At 40.2% G+C, this 20,856-nt stretch overlaps 1 protein-coding gene across 8 annotated transcripts in view; it reads right to left on the bottom strand.

The window, feature by feature from the left end:
* Positions 1-20,856, bottom strand: part of TENM1 (teneurin transmembrane protein 1) — an 893,898-nt gene that overhangs the window by 81,553 nt on the left and 791,489 nt on the right. For all 8 annotated transcript variants that reach the window (XM_049871612.1, XM_049871606.1, XM_049871609.1 and 5 more), the window contains one exon: positions 4,080-4,234. In XM_049871612.1, the coding sequence (XP_049727569.1) occupies positions 4,080-4,234 (155 nt within the window). The remainder of the gene's footprint in view (positions 1-4,079; positions 4,235-20,856) is intronic.

Raw genomic sequence — 20,856 nt, 5'->3', positions numbered from 1 at the left:
TAGAGGCAAGGATGGCGAGACTGCATCTTACTTACTTTGGACATGTTGTCAGGAGGGATCAGTCCCTGGAGAAGGACATCATGCCTGGCAGAGTACAGGGGCAGCGGAAAAGAGGAAGACCCTTAATGAGGTGGACTGACACAGTGGCTGCAACAATGAGCTGAAGCATAACAAGAATTGCTAGGATGGCTCAGGATCGGGCAGTGTTTCGTTCTGTTGTGCATAGGGTCGCTATGAGTCAGAACCGACTCAACAGTACCTCGCAAAAACAACAGCAACCCTCCCTGGGAGATCTCATCCACTCTACTATTTGCCATTACCGTGTGTATGTTGATAATCCCAAATCTAATCATCATATTAGACCTTGAGCACTAGACCTATATCCAATTGCCTGCCGGATATCTTTACCTGGATGCCACACAAGCACCTCAAGCTCAGTGTGTTCTACAGCCATCATCCCACAATCACCCAAACCTATTTCTCTTCCACTTGTATTCATTAGCTCAGTGAATGGCACCACAATCCACATACTTTCTTAGTTCTGAAATTGAGTCAGTGAACAAGTTCTTTATTTTACCTCCAATATTTCAGTAATCTGTCTACCTTTCTTAATCTGTACTGCTGATACTTTAGGTTCAGCCATTATCATTGCTTGCCTATGTATGTAACGTTCATAGAGCTGGGTAGCTTCATGGCCAGTCTCATCACAGAGTTGTATCTCAAAGAAATATCAGCTGAATGTCCACAAGAGCATTGGAAAGCAATTTAACTTGTACCCAAGTCTCCGGAAAACATGTCGATCATTTATATATTATCATGTTTTATCCCTGTCATACCTGTATTACTTCAACTGCCTAAGTGCAGTGTTTCTCTCCATTAAGTCTTCATACTACAGCCAGACTGATCTTAAAAAAAATCCATTTCCATGGTTAATACTATTTAAAAAAATGCATTTTCCTGTTTAATACTATTAATGCCTCCCTATTGTCCACTGAATGAAACTGAAACTCTATCATGCTTATAAGGTCCTTTACCATCTGGCCTCTACTTAGCTCTTTGGCTTTATCTTACCACTTTCCCTCATGTATTCTATGCACAAATTATAGTTTCCTCTTGGTAGGGGTATACATGTTAACTGTGCCTGCTGAGCACTTACTATGCATGTTCAAAGAACATACAATCTACCCTGGGAGACCAGTTGGATGCACAGTTGGCCAACATAGAACAAATTACGTATTCCATATTAGGGGTGTTGATAGTAAATCTCAGTAAGGGAATAAGACAATAGTGAGGACTAGAATCACCAGGCAAGGTCCCCATGGAGGTGTGTGAGGTGTGAAGAAGGTAAGGGATGGGATTTGGACCAGGAGAAGTAATTCTAAATTGGGGGAATGTGGTCATGAGAAGCAGGCCCCCAGTAAAGTATGTGTGGGGTTACCACCTGGACACTAAGATAGAGATCAGTGTGGAGTCATTCTTCTACACCAGCCTGAGCTGAAAATTCCAGTTACTCTTTGAAGGACCTCAAGCACAGACCAGGAAATAGTGGACAGCAGTGGAGACGGCTGTCAAATAATTTGGACATGAAACCTGCTTTCTTTCCCAGTCAGTCCTGTGGGTTTCTAACACCCCTAACTGTTTCCTACCCTACTCTCCAAAGAAACCAACTGTGTTTCTAAAGGTGAAGTTGTGTAAGGAAAAGGGAAGGGGCGTTACAGGGAAACTGAGACTTAGAATGAAATGCCACAGTGAAAATGTGATTCTATGTCTTGGTTACCAGGGCTCCTTTTTAGTGGGCTGCACTGTGCATCCCCACGTGAAAGGGATGAGGTAGCAATGGCTGTTCAGTGGTAAAACTCTCGCCTTGCATCCAGGAGACCTGGGTTTGACTCCCAGCCAAAGCCCCTCATGCACAGCTACCACCTATCATGGAGGCTTGTGTGTTTCTATGATGCTGAACAGGTTTCAGTGGAGTTTCCAGACTAAAACAGACTAGGAAGAAAGGCGTGGTGATATACTTCTGAAAAACAGCCAATGAAAACCATATGGATCACATTGATTCTTTCTATTGTACATGGGGTCCCATGAGTCAGGGGCCAACTCCTAGGCAGCTAATAACAAAACCCATCATGGCTTGACAATGCCATGCGCAAAAGAACCCTTTTCATGGTGGTGAGGATCATATGTTTGCTCTACTGAGGTAAAAAATTCTCATTTCAGCATAACTTTTCCACACAGAAACAGATAAGTTGTTTAGAGTTGACTGATTGCAATACTAAATGTCCTATTTTAAGTTAAAAATATCCCACAAGTGAATCATATGCATGCATCCTCTTTCTCCCCCCTCCCCCATATAAACACATTCACACCCTTCCTTATTGCCATAAATAATATTCTTTTTTCCTGCCTTCTGCAGAATTTTGCATCATGGAAAGTTATGCTGCTCTAGGACTTGATAACCTGATCCATTCAAATATTAAGAATGGCCTTCCAGGCCTTCCAGTTTCCCATTTTTTTTTTTTTTTGTAGTTGACTATATTTGACCGTTTCCTGAGCTTCTGGGGTGAGGCAGGGGCAGAGAGGGAAGAAGAAACCCCAAACGGGCAAATTTTTAGTGTTTTATAGAGATGTGTGTGCATAGACAGTGGAGGTAGGGGGAAATATTAGTGCTAATGACTAAAGCAAGGTGTCTGGGTCATGTATTCACTTTACTTTTCTAGCGATCCTGTTTCAGGTGGTATGGAGAATGAAGCAATAGGAATATCTTTTTCTTTTTAAATTGCAAAAATATATAATTAACATATTTTCCAATTCAACATTTTTCACACGTACAATTTAGTGACACCAGTCATGTTGTGCAACTATCACCAATAACAACACGAATATCTTAACTGTGGAGGATACTGCTGGTTGGCTACCAAAGAGCAACCTTTTATTCTTTGCTAACAGAACCCCAATTTTGAATCAAAAATCAGGAAGTGATATGCTCAGGGAAGGTGGCCCAGCTCCAGAGGGTAAATTATGACTGGTCTGAACCCATTGTGGAAACCTCATTTTCCCTTTGCCAGTGATTGGCTAAGGCTTGGGCATGTGACTCAACTCTGACCAACGTGACACAGGGGGAACCTGCTGGGATCTTTGCCTATCTTTGAGCATCTCAATATGTGACATAATAAAATCTTATTGTTTAAACCACTTTTAGACAGGTGTTTTATTACTTGCAGCCAAAAGCATTCTCTCTGATACACTAACCAACCTGAAAACTCTCAACCTCTACTCTACTTCCTTTGAAAAGACTATCTATTAATCTACTTCATCAGAGTCACAGAATCATGGAATGTTAGAGCTTGAAGTCCCTTTGAGCATTATCTAGTCTATTCTCCTCACTTTACACACCAACCTCTTGTATCTGACAAATAAGTAAGGCATCCCCAGTGATCTGGACTGTGCTGCATGTTCTATAATTTCTCTCTATGTCCAATACTGATTTTGTAGAATTGTGGTAAAATCAGAATTTTGGACTCAGATGAGAGCTATGCTGAATTTTCCCTGGAAAAAATTATTTTCTCAATAAATATAAAACAGGTCTCAGAGGGAATGCTGCTTTTACTTGAGAAAACATTTCAAACAGACTAGCAATAGTGATTTACATACATATGAATAACAAGTTATGTTTATGTATTTATTAAAAAAGCTTTCTAAAGACCTTTAGTAATCAGTACTTTTCCAAATTTGAGTTACTTTTTTTATTTAAAAAAATAAAATAAAATCACTTATCTTGGAAAATATTCAATTAATGAAACTGGCCTTAGTTTCTAATTGATTCAAATCTGGGAGGCAGTACTCTAATTGTGGTGTCAACGTTCCACCTTGCATTACTCCCATCCTAGTTTACCATTTTCTCCCAACTGAGTTCTTTTAAGTAGGAAAAAAATAACTTACATAAAGAGAAACTTCTGCTATCTGGTGTTATAACAGATACACCAGACTTCCTTTCTACCTAATTTCTGTATGAGAAAATTGTTATCCATTTCCATAATGTCAAATTTCGATTATGCTTGAGAATCAGTGGTGCCTACCTGAGTGATGTCCATTCCTGAGTCACAGCTCAGTGGCTGTGTGGAAGTCAGGCCGTTTGAACCGATTACAGTTGTGATCATCGCATTCTCATCAATTTTCCGAATCATAGTACCATCCACAAAGTAGATGAATCCATGCCTATCAACTGTGATGCCTGTTGGGAAACAGCAAATGAGCATTAGTAGTCTAGTGGGCCACATTTGCACTAATATCAATATTTTGAAAGAAGTTATACAAATGGAAAAGTATTTTAAAGACATAGGGATTCAATATAGCTCAGCACAGACAGGACAGTAATGGGAGAGGTTTGCTTGGACATACTTTCATTTCTTTGTTATTGAGAAGAAATAATAAAAAAAGTAACATACAGAGATAAAGCCAGGATGAATAATTCTGTTTTGTTCAGTTTTACATTTCACCTCCTTGATATCTGCTTACCCACCACAAGCAGAAAAAAAAAATTCCTCTTTGAGATAAATGGGAAAAGGCAAGGGTTGCGGCATGTGTTACATTTCTTTTAGGGTGAGGATGCATAGGCCACTGCTTATTTTTTCCTAGTTGAATTTGGATAGAGCTGACTTGGAAACCATTAAAATTATTCTCGTCAAATTACATTTAGTTAATATGGAATTTGCAATAATCTGATAAACTGGGTGGATTTTTTCTCTGGATTACCTTACTTTGGACATGTTATCAGAAGGGTCCAATCCCTGGAGAAGGACATCATGCTTGATGAAGTTCAGAGGGTCAGCGAAGAAGAGGAAGACCCTCAGTGAGATGGAGTGACACAGTGGCTGCAACAATGGGCTCAAATACAGCAATGACTGTGAAGATGGAGCAGGACAGGGCAGTGTTTTGTTCGGTTATACATAAGGTCACTATGAGTAGGAATTGACTCAACAGCATCTAACCACTTCAACAATTATGTATTAAAAGGGAATTGGTGAGCATAATGATGTTAACATAAGAAAATGGTTAAGCCTACAGAAAAACATAAAAGCCACTAATATTGTCACAGTGGCTTTTACACCCTGTGTTAATTACAGCCTGGTTTCTTGGAAAGTATAATAGCAGCTAGGAGATTTGGGTTCTAATACCAAATACACCACTTACAGCTGATGTGTGACTTTGATTGAGTCATTCATCTCTCCAAATTTCAGCCTCTTCTGGTAAAATAGGGAAAAGAATATTTGCCTTACCTAGCTAAGGGGAAGGAGCCCTGGTGGCCCACAAAGGTTAAATGCTTGGCTGCTAATCAAAAAGTTGGTGGTTCAAACCCACCCAGCGGCTCTTCGGAAGAAAGACCTGGAGATCTGCTTCCATAAAAATTACAGTGAAGAAAACCCTATGGGGCAGTTCTACTCTGTCACATGGGATCACTATGAGTCATAGTTGACTTCACAGCACCCAGCAACAACTAGCTAAGGTGACCTATTGTCCCGCTTTGCCTGGGACTGAGGTGAGGTTCAGTTTTAAAACTGGGATAGTCCTGGGCAAACCAAAGTTAGTCACTCAATGCCTACGTTGTTATAAGTATCATGTGAAATAATACATTTAAAAAGCATCAGACACATATGGAGAACATATGCCTCCATTCCTGCTTCCTTTGGTGCTTTTGACAGTGCTCTTGGAAGTAACTCTATGACATTACTTTAAAAGTAGTCTACAATTTAGTCTTTTCCCATCCCTCCTTTATTTGCCATTGTTGCGTGCCGTCAAGTTGATTCGATTGGATTCCGACTCACAGTGACCCTATGGGACAGAGTAGAACTGCCCCTTAGGGTTTCCTAGGCTGTAATCTTTATGAGAGGAGCCCTGGTGGTGCAGTGGTTAAGAGCTTGGCTTCTGACCAAAAGGTTGGCAGTTTGAATCCACCAGCTGCGGGAAATCTTTCTGAGAGCACATCATCAGGTCTTTTTCTCCTGCAGAGCTGCTGGTGGGTTTGAACTGCTGACATTTTGGCTTGCAGTCAAGTGCTTAACCACTGCGCCGCCAGGGCTCCTTCCCCTTTATTCAGACCTGGTGAGACTATTGACTGTATGCCAAAGTTAGAAGCATCACTGCTAACAAGCATGTCTTTTTAAGCACCTTAAAGCTATTCCTTTTGTGAAGGCATGCTATCGTTATTTATGACGCTCTTTTTTTTTGGCTTTAACAAAAGAAATTTATTTTCTCACAGATTATGAGGATAGGACTCCAAATTGAGGGTGCTGGCTCTGGGGGGAAGGCTTTCTATCTCTGGTGGCTCAGGAGGAAGGTCCTTGTCTCCTCTGAGCTTCTGCTCCTGCGCCACCTCCAAGTGTCTTGGCATCTATCTTACCCCATCTCTCCTCTGCTCACCTGTTTAATGTCTTTTATATCTCAAAATAGATCGGCTCCAGATCCACCCTACATTAATACTGCCTTATCAACAAAACAAAGACAACCCATTCCCAAATGGGATTATAACCACAGAAATGGGGATTAGGATTTACAACACATATTTTGGAGGGACATAATTCGGGAAACCCTGGTGGCGTAATGGTTAAGTGCTATGGCTGCTAACCAAGAGGTCGGCAGTTCAAATCTGCCAGGCGCTCCTCGGGAACTTTCTGGGGCAGTTCTACTCTGTCTTATAGGGTCCCTATGAGTCAGAATCGACTCAACAGCACTAGGTATGGTTTGGTTTTGGAATTAATTTGTAACACATGCTTTATCATAAAAGTCAGACAAGCACTCAAAACTTATAAAGCTGTAAATTTAAGGATCTGCAAAGCCCTATCTAACCTACTTAACATGTTATACATTTACTCGTTATTGTACATGAAAATGTATGTCAAGCAAATGAACTTGTGCTCTGTCTCACTATCTATATCTCACATGCAGACACACAATTATTTTCCTGGCAAAGCGTAAACTCATCTAAAGGCAGTTTATAAACTCAATAAACTGCTTTTAGATGAGCTAATTCGTTGGCAGGAGGTTAATATTCAGATTCAGCTTTATGGTATACTTTGACTAATCCTGATGTTCCTCATGAAGTATTAATCCTTAACTTCTATAAAAGTTACAGATTCATTTTAACTTCCCTAAATGCCTCTAAAGTCATCTATGTGTTGGTGAGTTCTCCCAGGAAACCAGAGTATCCAAATGGGGGACATTCCATGTCAATAAAATCCCTGTATCATTTTTAGAGGCATAAGGACCTTTAAGGATGTGTTTAAAAACGCTTCTCAGATTGGGACTCGTCAAATAATGACAGCACATGAGTATTTCTTTCATTTCCAGAACATGTGGGCTGAGGATGAGCCAAGGGGAACCTCTGCTATTTATTTTTGTTTTGGAAAAATCAATTTCTTGACTGCCTAGAATTTAGTTTGGTAGCAAATGGAGATTTGCTGCAGGCCTATGATTTGGGAACACCTTCTAGGACCTCTGTATTCAGTATCAGCAAGTGTGAAATTTGAGATTTGGCTGTCACAAAAGGATGGACTTAAAGATCATGATTCAAGTCTAGAGAGAGAAAGGCTGAGAGAAAGTACACGTGGTTGAAGTGTATGACATGAATCTCTTACCAAACTCGGACTGCCAATACGCTAGGGTCTGTGGGGGCCAAAAGACAAAGAACGAGCATACGCTTTGTACCAAATCTGGTACACTGAAACTAAGACTAAGAGGAATACTCTGAAACTTTAGTTTAGGAGTATTAAAAATGAAATGAAGGGTTATTGTAACTTTGTTGTTAGTTGCTGTCCAGTCGAATCTGTTATACCTTGCAGTATGTTATACCTTATCTTTAACAGAACAAGTTGACACGTTATACCTTATGTATAACAGAACGAAACGTTGCCCGGTCCTGTGCCATCTTCATGATCATTGGTCTGTTTGAGTCCATTATTGTGGCTGTTGTGTCAATCCATCGCATTGAGGGGTTCCCTCGTTTTTGTTGACCCTCCACTTTACCAAACATGTTGTTGTAACTAGGAAGTGCTAAACTTAGAGAATCTGATCTCCTGAAAATTGGAGCAGGTTCACAGAAGTTATAGAGAAATACATTTAGTCCTACAGGAATTAGGATATTTGGGAAGATCATTACATTTTTACACTGACATCAGGGAGGACAGTTCTGTTCCTTGATTACTACACTTCTCATCCCCATCTTATTTTTTCATCCCCATCAGAGTACAATTTAGAACTGATCCTGGGAGGATAACCCTGGACTTTACGTGGTTTTCCCACTTTTAATTTTTTGGTGAACTTTTAAACTCTGTGGACTCTCTCTCTGTTCATGTCAGCTGAATTTCACAGATGAGTGCCTTTTGAAATAATTCTAGGCTTATTAAATACTCGGTATTTGCCTTCAGGGCTTATTCTGCTGACAGTTTGTAGAATATTCTCCTTTCATATATTTGTGTAGCAACTTCTTTTATCGTGGTCCAAATTCCAAACATACTCCTTTTTCCTTGAGACTCTTTAATTAACTTTGATTGGGTTACGCTTATGTTTGGGGTTGAAAAAGAAATAGCAGAAAGGGCTTCGAGGAATTTGTGATAGGTGCTTTGTAAATGCATCTAGTCATAGTTTATGGAAATGTATTTTTGTTTCCTTCTATTCTCCTTCCCAACCCACCAACCAATTCCCCAAACGGTCAATTTTACAAGCTCTTCACTGGTAGAGGTTTAAGGGGTATTTAATTTTCACTGAGGTAAAAACCAAATTGGAAATCCCAGGCAGGAAAACAAAAACTCTTTTTGTCCATCACTTCAGGAGGTTTTCCCTCCGATAATGAGTATTGTTATAACCCAGGGATGGTAATGGTGCAGTGTGATCTATTACCGCTTGTTAGACTGAGTGGGAGGAGGTGACACATGGCCAGTATATTTTAAGCTTTATTCTTCAGAGATGGGGACGCGAGTAATTTCAATTCACATAAAGCCATCTGGGGCTAGCAAGAGATAAAGCTTCAGCTTACTTTCATATCTTGATATTGTTATACCCAGATCTCCACAAACCTTGGTACCTAACATCGTGGGTATGATTTGTTCCAATGCTCATGTCCATTGATGTGCTTACTGATGGTGTTTTCTTTCTTTCTTTTTTGTTGCTGTTTGTTTTAAGCAGGCAAGTATGACTTTGAATCAGAAGGGATAACTGTAAGGAAGGGAGGGGGAAGGTCTGAAGGAAGGGGCACTGTAATGGGGGTGGCACTATAGTGGAGAGAGAGAAACACCAGAACTAAATCTGAGCTCCAACTTCCCTGACAGCATTTTCATTAGCACTTAAAACACAATTAAAGGCATCGTCTTTGGATGAGAAAGGACTGAAACTGAATTAAGAAAACCAATACGTGTTTAAAATTTAAACCAGTATTCATATTTAAAGTAAAAACAAGTATCTAGATCTCTGATATTACCATGGGGTTAGGAAGTGATGCTGGACAGGTGGGGTGGAGGTAGGAAGAACAACACACGATAGCTTGAGTCCCCATACTCCCCAATTCCTCCAAGAAAAACACTGGGTTTAGACACCCAGACAACATGTTTAGCTTGGAGCACATTTTTACATTTGTGAGAAAATAAATAAATCCTTGTAAATTAGTGCATATAATGAAAGCACTGACAGACCATAACCTGGAAGTGTGAATGGTGCTGTCTTCCATTCATCAGCATTAAGCCCTAACAAGCTCTTTCTATGGAAGGACCTCCTCATAAATAAAGTGCATCTTGTAAAAAAAAATTATTCACAACGTCTTATGCAAAGTAGGCGACATTATATAATATCTGAACTGCAGGCTCTTTTCTCTGTGAAGCATAGCTCTGTATAAAAAAAGCTGCAAATTACATGTGAAATTATTTGACTTCTTCCCTTGTCTTATTATCCTCCGATGAATAAATACTATAATTCTTAAGAAGACAATTGCCTAAAGCAGGGGCAGCCGGGATAGTTGCTAATAAATTTATCACCTGTTGGGGAAGAAGATGCTGCTGATCAATACTGAAGGAGCAAGGGCATCCTGGGATGATCACTCTGAGTCCAGATGTGGAGGTTAATAGCCTGGAAACAGTAGCTAAAATCCCAAATTAGATAACAGTGAAGATCACAGTTTTTTGCTGTGCTGAATGCCAATTTCAAATGCTGGCAGAAGGCATCTCTGTACTTAATTTTTTTAAATTACAGCTGTTGAGGCCACCTACATTTTTATTATTTTTATATTAAAAATGAAGTTTCTTTCAAAATATAAGCTTTGAAAGTAGTCATAAAATTCTCTTCATCTGTAGCCTTAGCAACCAGAAAACTAAAATACTGGAACTTTTTTTTTTCCTGCCACAATCTGCTCTTTAATTTTATGAGACAGAGATAAATGGTTAAAATTAACTTTTAGGGACTATCTTAAGCTCAATATGAAGTCAGCTCGATCTCCCATACTGAAAATGCTGAATTTTTGTGTAATTCATATTAGCCAGTTGATCCTAAAGTACCCCTTAAATCAAGGAAAGATGAAAATATTTTGCTTTGTTTATGTGCATTTCAGTTCTCTGAAAATTGGTATCATATGTGTGATCTATATGGGAACTCTCCACGAGGCAGAAAATTCCATTCGCCAATTGATCTGACTACTATCCACGTAATTACCCACTGGTATCAGAAAGGGCCATGTTACTTCTGCCCAATAAGCCTGTTAAGTTCCCTTGCTAGGTAGTTACTAAATGAAGCATCTAGAGCTTGGAGGAATTTAAATATTTATGTGCCATTAAAGGCACAGGAAGAGTCCCTGGGAGGCACAAATGGTTAAGTGCTTGACTATTGGCCGAAAGGTTGGTGGTTTTAACCCGTCAGGAGGTGTCTTGGAAGGAAGACAGGCCTGGTGATCTGCTTTTGAAAGGTCACAGCCTTGAAAACCCTATGGAGCCATTCTACTCCGCACATGGGGTTGCCATGAGTTGGGATCAAGTCGATGGCAACTAACAACAACAAAGGCATAGGACTGGGATTTGGAAGGAGGCAAAGCTCAATGACCAGCTGTAGATGATTTCTCTGTGTAGTTAACAATAAGAACAGGATTTCGCCAGTGGAGAGTCTGATAAACCCATTGTAACATAACATGGTGGTGCAAATGGTTAACATGCTCGGCTGCTAACTGAAAGGTTGGCGGTTTGAGTCCACTCAGGCACCTCGGAAGAAAGGTGATCTAGTTTTGAAAAATCAGCCACTGAAAACCCTGTGGAACAGAGTTCTATTCTGACACAGATGGGGTCACTACCATGAGTCAGAATCATCTCCATGGCAACTTTTTTTTTTTTTTTTAGGCAATAGTGTGACTTATTTAACCAGATATTCTCTTTAATAATAACAATAATAAAAGTGACAGTTTTTTCTAAACAGAAATTGTCGAATTCCAACTTATTTAAATACAAATTAAAAATAAGCATTCAAACTAACATTCTTCTGACTAGAATGTCCTCTTTCTGCGCTGACTCAGACGGTACTTTAAAGGGCTCCGGAGTCATCATAATGAGCAACAGATTTGTGGACTAGCTAACCAAGAGTTCTGATTGAGAAAGAGACAGATACGGGCAGCTTTTAGCATTTGTCTTCTCGTCAACTCTTTCTGATCCTCTCAAAGTTTTACCTTCAAGGTGAGGCACAGCGATAAACAGCTCTCCTACCTCCACCAACCACTATTTTTCTAAAAGCTTAATGGGGAAGTTGTTTTTTCCTCTTACTTATTCATTTATTCAAGATTTATTTAGCACCCATAATGTGCCAGGCACTGTGCTAGGCACTAGGAGTACAACAGAGTATAAAACAGACATGGCACCTGTCCTCGAGGAGCTCAGAAGCTAGTGGGGAAGATGGACAAATAACCAGGCAATTACATTGCCACGAGATAAGCAGTAGTTCTGGGAAAGTACAAGGTGTCATGGGAACAGATTTGGGAGGTGGGGAAATGAAGGTCACAAGCGACTTCTCAAAGCAACATCTGAAGGACAGTTGAAATCTGAAGGAAAATGTTGAATTCCTGATGTGCGCAGTGTGAAATCCATGCATGTGCCACCAAAACCCCCTGAAGGATGACTAATATTATTAAATAATAACCATTTAAATTTGCTGAAAATGCTATGATATTCCAGGTACTGTGCTGGATTCTTTACATGTATTTTCTCATTTAATCCTCACAACAGCCCTGTGGAGTAGGTATTATTAATGTTCTTTTTCAAATGAGGAAATGGAGGTGGAAAGAGGCTGAGTGACTATCTTAAGGATACAGACCTAGACAATGCTAGATTTTGCTTTGTCTGAGTTCAATGCCCATTCTCTTAACTACTATATCATTTAGTCTAAATGGGGCTATCGATTGCTTTACTACAGGGGTGGTCTACAGAATGGCTTCAGAGAGTTCAGAAACTCCATGAAATTATCTGCAAAATGCGTGTCTATGGGTATTTTCATGAGGAGAGTGTCCATTTTTGTGCATTAGATTGTCAAAGGGATCCATGACTCCTCTCCAAAATTGTTGTATTCTTGTAGACCTCCTGGACTTCTTCAGCATTATTTTTCAAAGATACTCTGTGGCTTCATCTCCACAATGCTGGTGAGTTTGGTGAAAGTACTAAAGAGTTTCCATGGGGTGGGAGTTTTGGTAACTTGACTATTATCGCATGAGCTATCACATAAAAAGAAGGCCCCAGGAACAAGGGCCACAAACTCATATGCTTTCAGGGGCCAGGCAGGTGCCATAAATGTGTAAGTTATGTCAGGTGTTAGATTTCTTAGGATCTAGGGGAAGCTAGGTTAAGTTAAGGGAGCATGTCCCAACTAAATGCATTCAAATATTAAAAACAAAAATTAAAGACACAGTGTGGGCCAAACAAACAATATTTCTGAATTGCATTTAATCCTTGAGTTGCCAGTTTATAGAGAGCAATCAGGATAGAAAAATCTTCAGTGAAGAGGCTGCTATAAGCAGGAAAGTTCAGTGAATTTAGAATAAATCTCAATTACCAGTAGTTTAGCACTAATTCAAAGTTATGTCTTGGTACAAGTGCTATGAAACCAAAGATAACCAGATTTAGTTATTGCCAGTCTCACACTGGCAAATGAAATATCTGGATAGTTGATGATACAATACTTCCTAGGAACGCTGCCTCTTTTGTTCCCACCAAGGCCAAAGCTCAGAATTTGTGTTAAGTTCATCAAATTTAGTCAAAGCAAACCAGAAAAGTAGGTGTCCAAGAAAGACTCAACTTTGCTCTTGCTGTGTTCCCTGTTCTCTTCCTCATCCTCCCTCCAGAAAGTCCCCTCTTCTTTACTGTGACAGAGACAATGCCATGTTCAGGCAATCTGAGTTCTCTTTCTTTCTGAGAATGGAGCTAGATTACATTTCCCTTACCCCACTGCAGTTAAGTGGGGGCAGAAGTGATGTATGCTACTTCTATGCCTGGCCCCTGAAAAACACCCATTTAGCTCCTTCATGGATCAACCACTTCCCTGTAGGTTGCCTGAATGCAAAGCATCCAGAGGAGGATTCTGAGGCCCTAAGGGATGGAGAGGCCATTAGATGCAAGGAGCCTGGGTCCCTGAATCACTGTTTGGAGCAGAGATCCTAACCACCCCCCCGACCGAGCCATATTGGATAATGATATGAGCAAGAAATGAATGAAATAGACTGCCATTTTATTAAGCCATTGATATTTTGAATGATCATGTGTCATGTGAAAAAGGACATTATGTGATTTGGACATTACACAAACATGCCTAAATCATGAGCAAATAGCATTCCCTGATTTTCCACCTTCATGTTGTTTAATAACCTTTTGTTTCACTTCCAAGTTGGTACTTCTCCTTTGCCTCTTGTGCTGCTATCACTAGCACTGGTTTTGCTGCATTTGGGAGCCATGATGCACTTCGTGGTAATATTTTCAAAATAAAATTAAACAGAGAGATAATGCTACAACACTCAAGAGATGCACGATACACAAGATTGGATGCTGCTGCCTATGAGTTGACGTGTACACGGTTACACAATAAACTTTTATTTTGTAAGTAGGGAAAGTGCACATTAAAATAATGATAGAAAGTACAGTACAGTACATACATAAGCCAGTAACACAGACGTTTATTATGATTATCAAGACATATGTGTTATAGGTTATATGTGTACTGTACCATTATACCAATGGCCATAGAAACATTTGTTTGCAAGAGACATGAGCTATACATGTTGCGTGCAGGAAGCCGATGCGTTTGCTATGTCTGGTTAAGTTCGCTATGGCCCATTCTCCAATTGGGATTTCAGAATTCTATTATAACCTTATGGGACCATGGATGTCTATGTGGTCCGACGTTGCCCGAATGGAAGTTATGCAACACATGACTGTATATATATAATAGTAAGGCAATAGTTATATATATATATATAAAAAATAGCTTGTTTTACTATTCCATATATATATATGTTACATAATACATATATATGGAATTGTAAGGCAAGCTATTATATTCACCAACCTAAATCCTACTCATCTTTCAAGGCTTCTACATATGCTTCTATAAAACCTTTGCTGCAAACCCAGTGTTTATCCTGGGTTCTCCATTTTCTAACCCACAGAGGCTATTCTCTTATGTGAATTCTCCAATCATGCTCTTTCCAGGCAATAAGCTTAGTGAGGGAAAAACTGGATTGTATGCTTTACTTTTATGTCTCAACAAATCCAGTAGCATTGGGCACAAATGTTCCATAAATCATTGCTGAATTATAGACCAAAGATAATTTCCACGCATTTATGTTGAAGCACATCTAAGGTCAAGGGCCATGAGGTCAAGAGCTGCATATGAATTTCTTTAAAAACGACTTTAGAAAAGAGGCAATGACAATCTCTCTAAAGACCTTTAAGATGAGTACAGTCCCCTATCAATTAAGGATGATTGGGGTATGGCAAGAAAGGGAGTTGACAACCAAGAACTAAGAGTAAGGGCCTGGGAATTACCATGAATCAAATTAACTGTAAATGAATTTGATCCATGTAGATAGCTACACTGAATAACGTTGGCTCCCCCTAAATCCACGTTGCTCTGTCAACACAGCTTTGTGCTGTGATTTTGCGTTCTCTTCCAACCTGATGATGTTATCAGTTCCTGGGGAAACAGAAATGCCGCAAGATTTTGCTTTAATTTGCTTTACTGTGTACCACATAAGGGATATCAGAGAGAACACTGGCTCCAGGGTCAGATTGGAGGATGTGGGTTTCACGCTGACCACCAGCTGCTCCTTGAAAACCTTCCAGGGCAGTTCTACTCTGTCCTATAGGGTTGCTATGAGTTGGAATTGACTCAATGGCAACGGGTTTGTTTTTTTTTTCCATTACAGATTAGATGTAGGACTTTGGGCAAGGCATTAGACCACTCGTGTCTTGATTTCCTAACCCATATCCTACATATTAACCAAAAACCAGTTGCGATTGAGTTGATTCTGACTTAAAGCTACCCTACAGGACAGAGTAGAACTGCCCTGTAGGGTTTCCAAGGCTGTGGTCTTTATGGAAACAGACTGCCATATGTTTCTCCCATGGAGTGGCTGGTGGGTTCCAACCGCCCACCTTTTAGTTTGCAGCTGAGCGCTTAACCACTGCGCCACGAAGGCTCCTTGCTACACAGGGTAAAATGGTGTGAAACTCACATGAGCCAATGAAATGAGCACTTTGAAGAAGAGAAAGTATTACATGGTGATAAGTGGTATCCTAACTGTTCAGTCATTGCCATAATTCTTTCTGAAAATGGCTTTTCTAAGCCTACAATCACAGACAAAGATTTCCACATAGCCCCTGCTTCAACATTTTAGGCTTTTCTGTTTTCTATTTTGGACAGACATAGCATAATATTTAAGTCCATAAAGGATTATGCCGTGGTGGTTCAGCGGTTAAAGCGCTCGGCGGTTTGAACATACCAGCCAATGTGCAGCAGAATGATGTGGCGGTCTGCTTCCCTACAGATTACAGCCTTGGAAACCCTATGGGGCAGTTCTACTCTGTCCTATAGGATCACTGTGAGTCAGAATCTATTTGATGGCAGTGGGTTTGGTTTTTGAACCCTTGTCAGCAGTAGAGTGCCCTGTGTTAGAGTCACCATGGAGACAAGACAGTGGTTGAAAACAGTTTTGCTAGCTTGGGGGAAATACCATGCTGTTAAACTATTAGTGCAAAAGCCTTCAAACTTTTATAAGATGGTGAAAGTTTCTATGCAGAGAATCAAACAAATAGACCTCTATGCTGTGCAGCTGGCTGAAGGAGACCTGGGGCCGGGGTCTCAACATTTAACAGTAAACGCAGCCACTAATAATGGTGTGTTATTTTTACTTACAGAGGTGGGGGCATGCAGTGTGTGTGTGTGTGTGTGTGTGTATTAGGCAGAGATTGGGGGAAGTAGATGGGTCTAGTCTAAGTTGAAATGCACATCTCTTGTTTTATTTTTGTGCTCAAGTTCTTGCTCAAAAGATACCTGCAGGCTGAGATTTAAGGGACTCAGTAAATACAGGATAAGATAAACGAGATTTACCAAATCTGAGCTGAATATTTTATGTTCTCCTTTAAAAAATTCTTCAAGCATCAAGCAGCTATATCTGGGACACTACTCAGATACGTTTTGAAGAAATGCTCCTGTTATCCCAGAGAAACAAACTGCTTCACAAGAACCTTATGTGAACAAGGAGGGCAACTTCATTTATCGCCCACAGACCAGCCAAAAACTAATTGCAGCTGTTCTACTCTGGGGAAAATGAGTCTTTCTCAAGGTATGTGAACAACCAAGAAGTTCTAACAAAAATAGCAAACTAAGTAGAATACCTTGGCCTGAATACTCAGTAAAAGCAGGATATGAGGAATTAAGCCTGACAGTGCTCACTATTCACAAAAGTGGGCTAACTGAAGAAGAATTAAAATTTCTTTAGGATAATTATTTGCATGTAGTGCCCATTCAAAAACAACACGGAAGGTCCATTTAAAATTCTCCCGGCAGACATCCGTACATCTTGACTAATGAAGTTAACGCGAGAAGAGAAGTTCACAAAGTCAGAAATGGTAGACAGTCATTGGCAAAAGGTAAGGCATGGTAACGAGCGGTGCGTGAATACAATTTTGAAACCATTTAAGTGGAAGTTTAAGAGACATTTAGGAGGACCAATTTGGGCTCAATCAAGAATATATGAATACAATAACACACACACACAAATATGACAGCTAGGTAAAGGAAAAAAAAAATAACCAGAGCAGTTTTTTGTTGAGACAAACAATTCCTTTGACTATTTTTTCTTTTCCAGGCTATGACCTGCGAGTTTGACAGTCTGTGGGCACAAGAAGGTTACAATGAAAGATATTGAAAAAACTGGGATGTCTTCTTCAAAAGGAGTTGACTTTTCCTAGTCTTTATTGAGCTTGGGGCTTCCAAGGCCATTCCCCCACTTTTTTCTCCAGATTCAGTCACCCAGACATGTTCATGAGAGAGAGAATGTGGAGGAGGAGGAAAGAGTCTGGGGGATCCAGTTGTGAGAATGACTGTGACTTAAAAAAAATCTACGTAATCTCCCAGTCCTCTGGTTTTTGCATTTGTCCTATGGGGAGAATAACAGCAGAGCTCCCCATGTCAGTGGATTACTATACAGACCAAGTAAATAACATCTATTCTTTCTGTGAAATCGTTCTGAAAGGCTAACACAAGTGATGTTAATGTTTATTGATGTTTTTGATTAACTGTTAGCTTTCGGGCATCATACCTGTTCCAGTACTGCTTGACTTAGATGGCAAGCTTGTGAATAGAAGCTCTACGTGTGTTCTGTCAGCATCTTCTTTGCCTGGGCACCACAGTCCATGCTCACAGTGATGATGAGTCTGTACAGGATCCCGTGTTACTTCTCCAGCCAAACTGGTGGCTCTGAAGTGCACCACTCACTTTCCCATCAGTACCCATTTGCCTGCACTGTTCCCTGTGCCTGGAATAGCCTCTCTTTTCCCAAGTATCCAAATCCTGCTCATCTTTCAAGATGCAACACACTCATTACACTCTACACTATATCCTCACTTATTACAATATGCAAACTGGCTCGAATATTTGCAAATATCTTGATGGAAGTATTCCTTCATCAATTATATCAAACAATTCCATTGGTTCTATCTGATGGCAAAAATCTTCTGAGCCTATTAGAAGCGATGTGTAATATCAATCCAAGTGGGTAGGAATGAGGATCACAACAGGTATAGTAAGTCAGCAGGTTATCTAAAGCCTGGGCTGTAACTAAGAGCACGAGGTGTTTTGGCTGGATTCAAGAATGCATTGAACATATTGAATTAGGGCCACTTTAACAAATCCATTTTTGGGGCCATCCCAGCCCTTACAAGAAGGGCTGAGTCATTCACTTCCCATTTGTTGTTGTTGTTGTTAGGTGCCACTGAGTTGAGAAGGAAACACTGCCCAGTCCTGTGCCACCCTCATGATCATTGCTATGCTTGAGCCCATTGTTGCAGCCACTGCGTCAAGCCATCTTATTGAGGGGTCTTCCTCTTTTCTGCTGATCCTGTACTTTACCAAGCATGATGTCCTTCTCCAGGGACTGATGCCTCTTTATTCTCCACTGCCCTACCTTCTCTCTTTTCTCTCATTCTTGGATCTCTTGTTCTTTTGGGGGTCCACTTACCCTAACATATCAGTTTCTCTTCGCCCTTTTGAGATTTCTTTCCTGTCCTCCACACCTTTTCCTTCCTGCTTATTCTTCTCTCCCTTTCTCTCTAAATGCTGATCAACTCTTCATTCTTTGAGCCCTTGATAGTATTTTCAGTTTATAACATACAACCTCATGCTGCATTACAGTGTCCTCTAACGATTCTTCCCTTGTCTCCCCAGCCAGGTCATATCCCATTCAGGGCAGGGACCATGTCGTTTACTTCACTTATCATTTCCAAATTTCCCAGTGTAGACCAGATAGTCTGCTGCTTGAGAAGCTTAACAAAACAGTAGAGCTCAGTGAACATGGTTATTATTCTAAGAAGATATACCAGGAGCACGATGTGGGTCTGACAGTATAGCTAAAACCAGTGGGAGTCTTATAAACAGGAAAGTGGGACCATTGACACTAGTGTCTTATTGACACCAGTTAAATATATTGGAATTATTAATTAAGATGAAGGTGGCTCTGGATACCTTTCTGATCACCAGGAAGCCTTTGCTACAACAAGATATGGTCACCGTGCTTGACTATAGCATCTAGCATAGATCCTGGTATACAGGAATGTTTTATATGTTTACAGAAAGAACAAATGACTTAGGGCTATATCAGAAACAGAGCAACTTCAGCAATTTAAGAAAAAAGTAGAGTAATTAATAACAGCCAATGAGCCTGATAAAGGAAGTAAAACAAAAGGAAACTGAAGCATATCAAAATACTGCCAGATGCCACTTTTACACCTACGATGGTTCCTTAATTCAACAGTTCAAATGTCTCCAGCATTTCCAGGAACTAAGAAGATATCACATTAGGGCCAAATCAGAAGGAAGTACTTTCGGTCATTTGCTAATTGATGAGTATTTTTTTTTAACACTCAAATAGATTATTTGAGCCCTGGTGGCATAGTGATTAAATGCTACAGCTGCTAACCAAAAGGTCAGCAGTTCGAATTCACCAGGTGCTCCTTGGAAACTCGATGGGGCAGTTCTACCTTGCCCCATGGGGTCTCTATGAGTCAGAATTGACTCAATGGCGATGGGTTTGGTTTTTTGGTATTACAACTAGAAAGAGATCCGATGGCACAATGGTTAAATATTTGGCTGCTAACTGAAAGGCTGGTGGTTTGAACCCACCCAGCGGCTCTGTGGGGGAAAGACCTGGTGATCCGCTTCCATAAAGATTACAGCCAAGAAAACCCTACGGAGTAGTCACAGTGTAGCTATGAGCTGGAACCGACTCGACATCGCCCAATAACAACAACAAATTACAACTGGAACAGATATACTTGGAAAATAAAATAAAATTGCAACAATACCTGACATTAGTAAAAAATAAGACAAAAAGAAAGCTTTTGCGAGTGAGAAGTGTTGATTTATGTTTTCTCAAAAATTTCAAGCCAACCTTCTTCAGTCCTTTCTCCCAAGAAATGCCCCAGTTTTACTACTCTAGGAAAAGTGGGAAGGCTCCTTTAGAGAGACCTTATGGCCTAATGCAGGGCTGGGAGCATCGCATTGGCCTGCAATTCTGATTTTACTCTGTTAAAGACAACACAGAGAAAAGGTTATGGAGACCAAAGTTGGTAGCCTTGACAGAAGCCACTCTGATGGGTTTTGGTTTAGAGAGGGACAAAGCAGACTTATTAATATATTACTATGGCTTCAGTTACCTTGAGCTAGAGATGCCTTCCAAAAAGAGAAATGATTCTTGCCCATTAAGGAAAATTACCGTGGTAATCAGCTTCCTTTCCTGAGTAAACACTGGTAAAATGGGGCACCTACTCACATTGCTTTTCCAAAAACCTATTACAGAATCTAACAAGCTTTTTGAAAAACCAAATGGAATCGCTCGTAAATGAAACTGGAAGAAAAATAGAGCAAACAACTTTGGGGCTTCCTGGCTAGGCTTTGATATTTGGGGCTTGAAGATAACCTCACATTTGAGTTATTAAAGCTTTGATTCCTCACGGAGATACTTTAAATGGGCCAGAACTTACTTCCCCTTCCCCCTGAAAGTGACTTTCTTTGGTCAACAAAAAAGCTGACTCACTATACTGAGGCTCTTTCAGGAAGTTCACTGTCAGCCATTTA

This window comes from Elephas maximus, chromosome X, assembly GCF_024166365.1.
Source record: "Elephas maximus indicus isolate mEleMax1 chromosome X, mEleMax1 primary haplotype, whole genome shotgun sequence".
In the NCBI taxonomy this organism is placed as follows: domain Eukaryota; kingdom Metazoa; phylum Chordata; class Mammalia; order Proboscidea; family Elephantidae; genus Elephas; species Elephas maximus.
The sequence above is the reverse complement of the archived record's forward strand: the minus strand, read 5'-3'. Positions and strand labels throughout refer to the sequence as shown.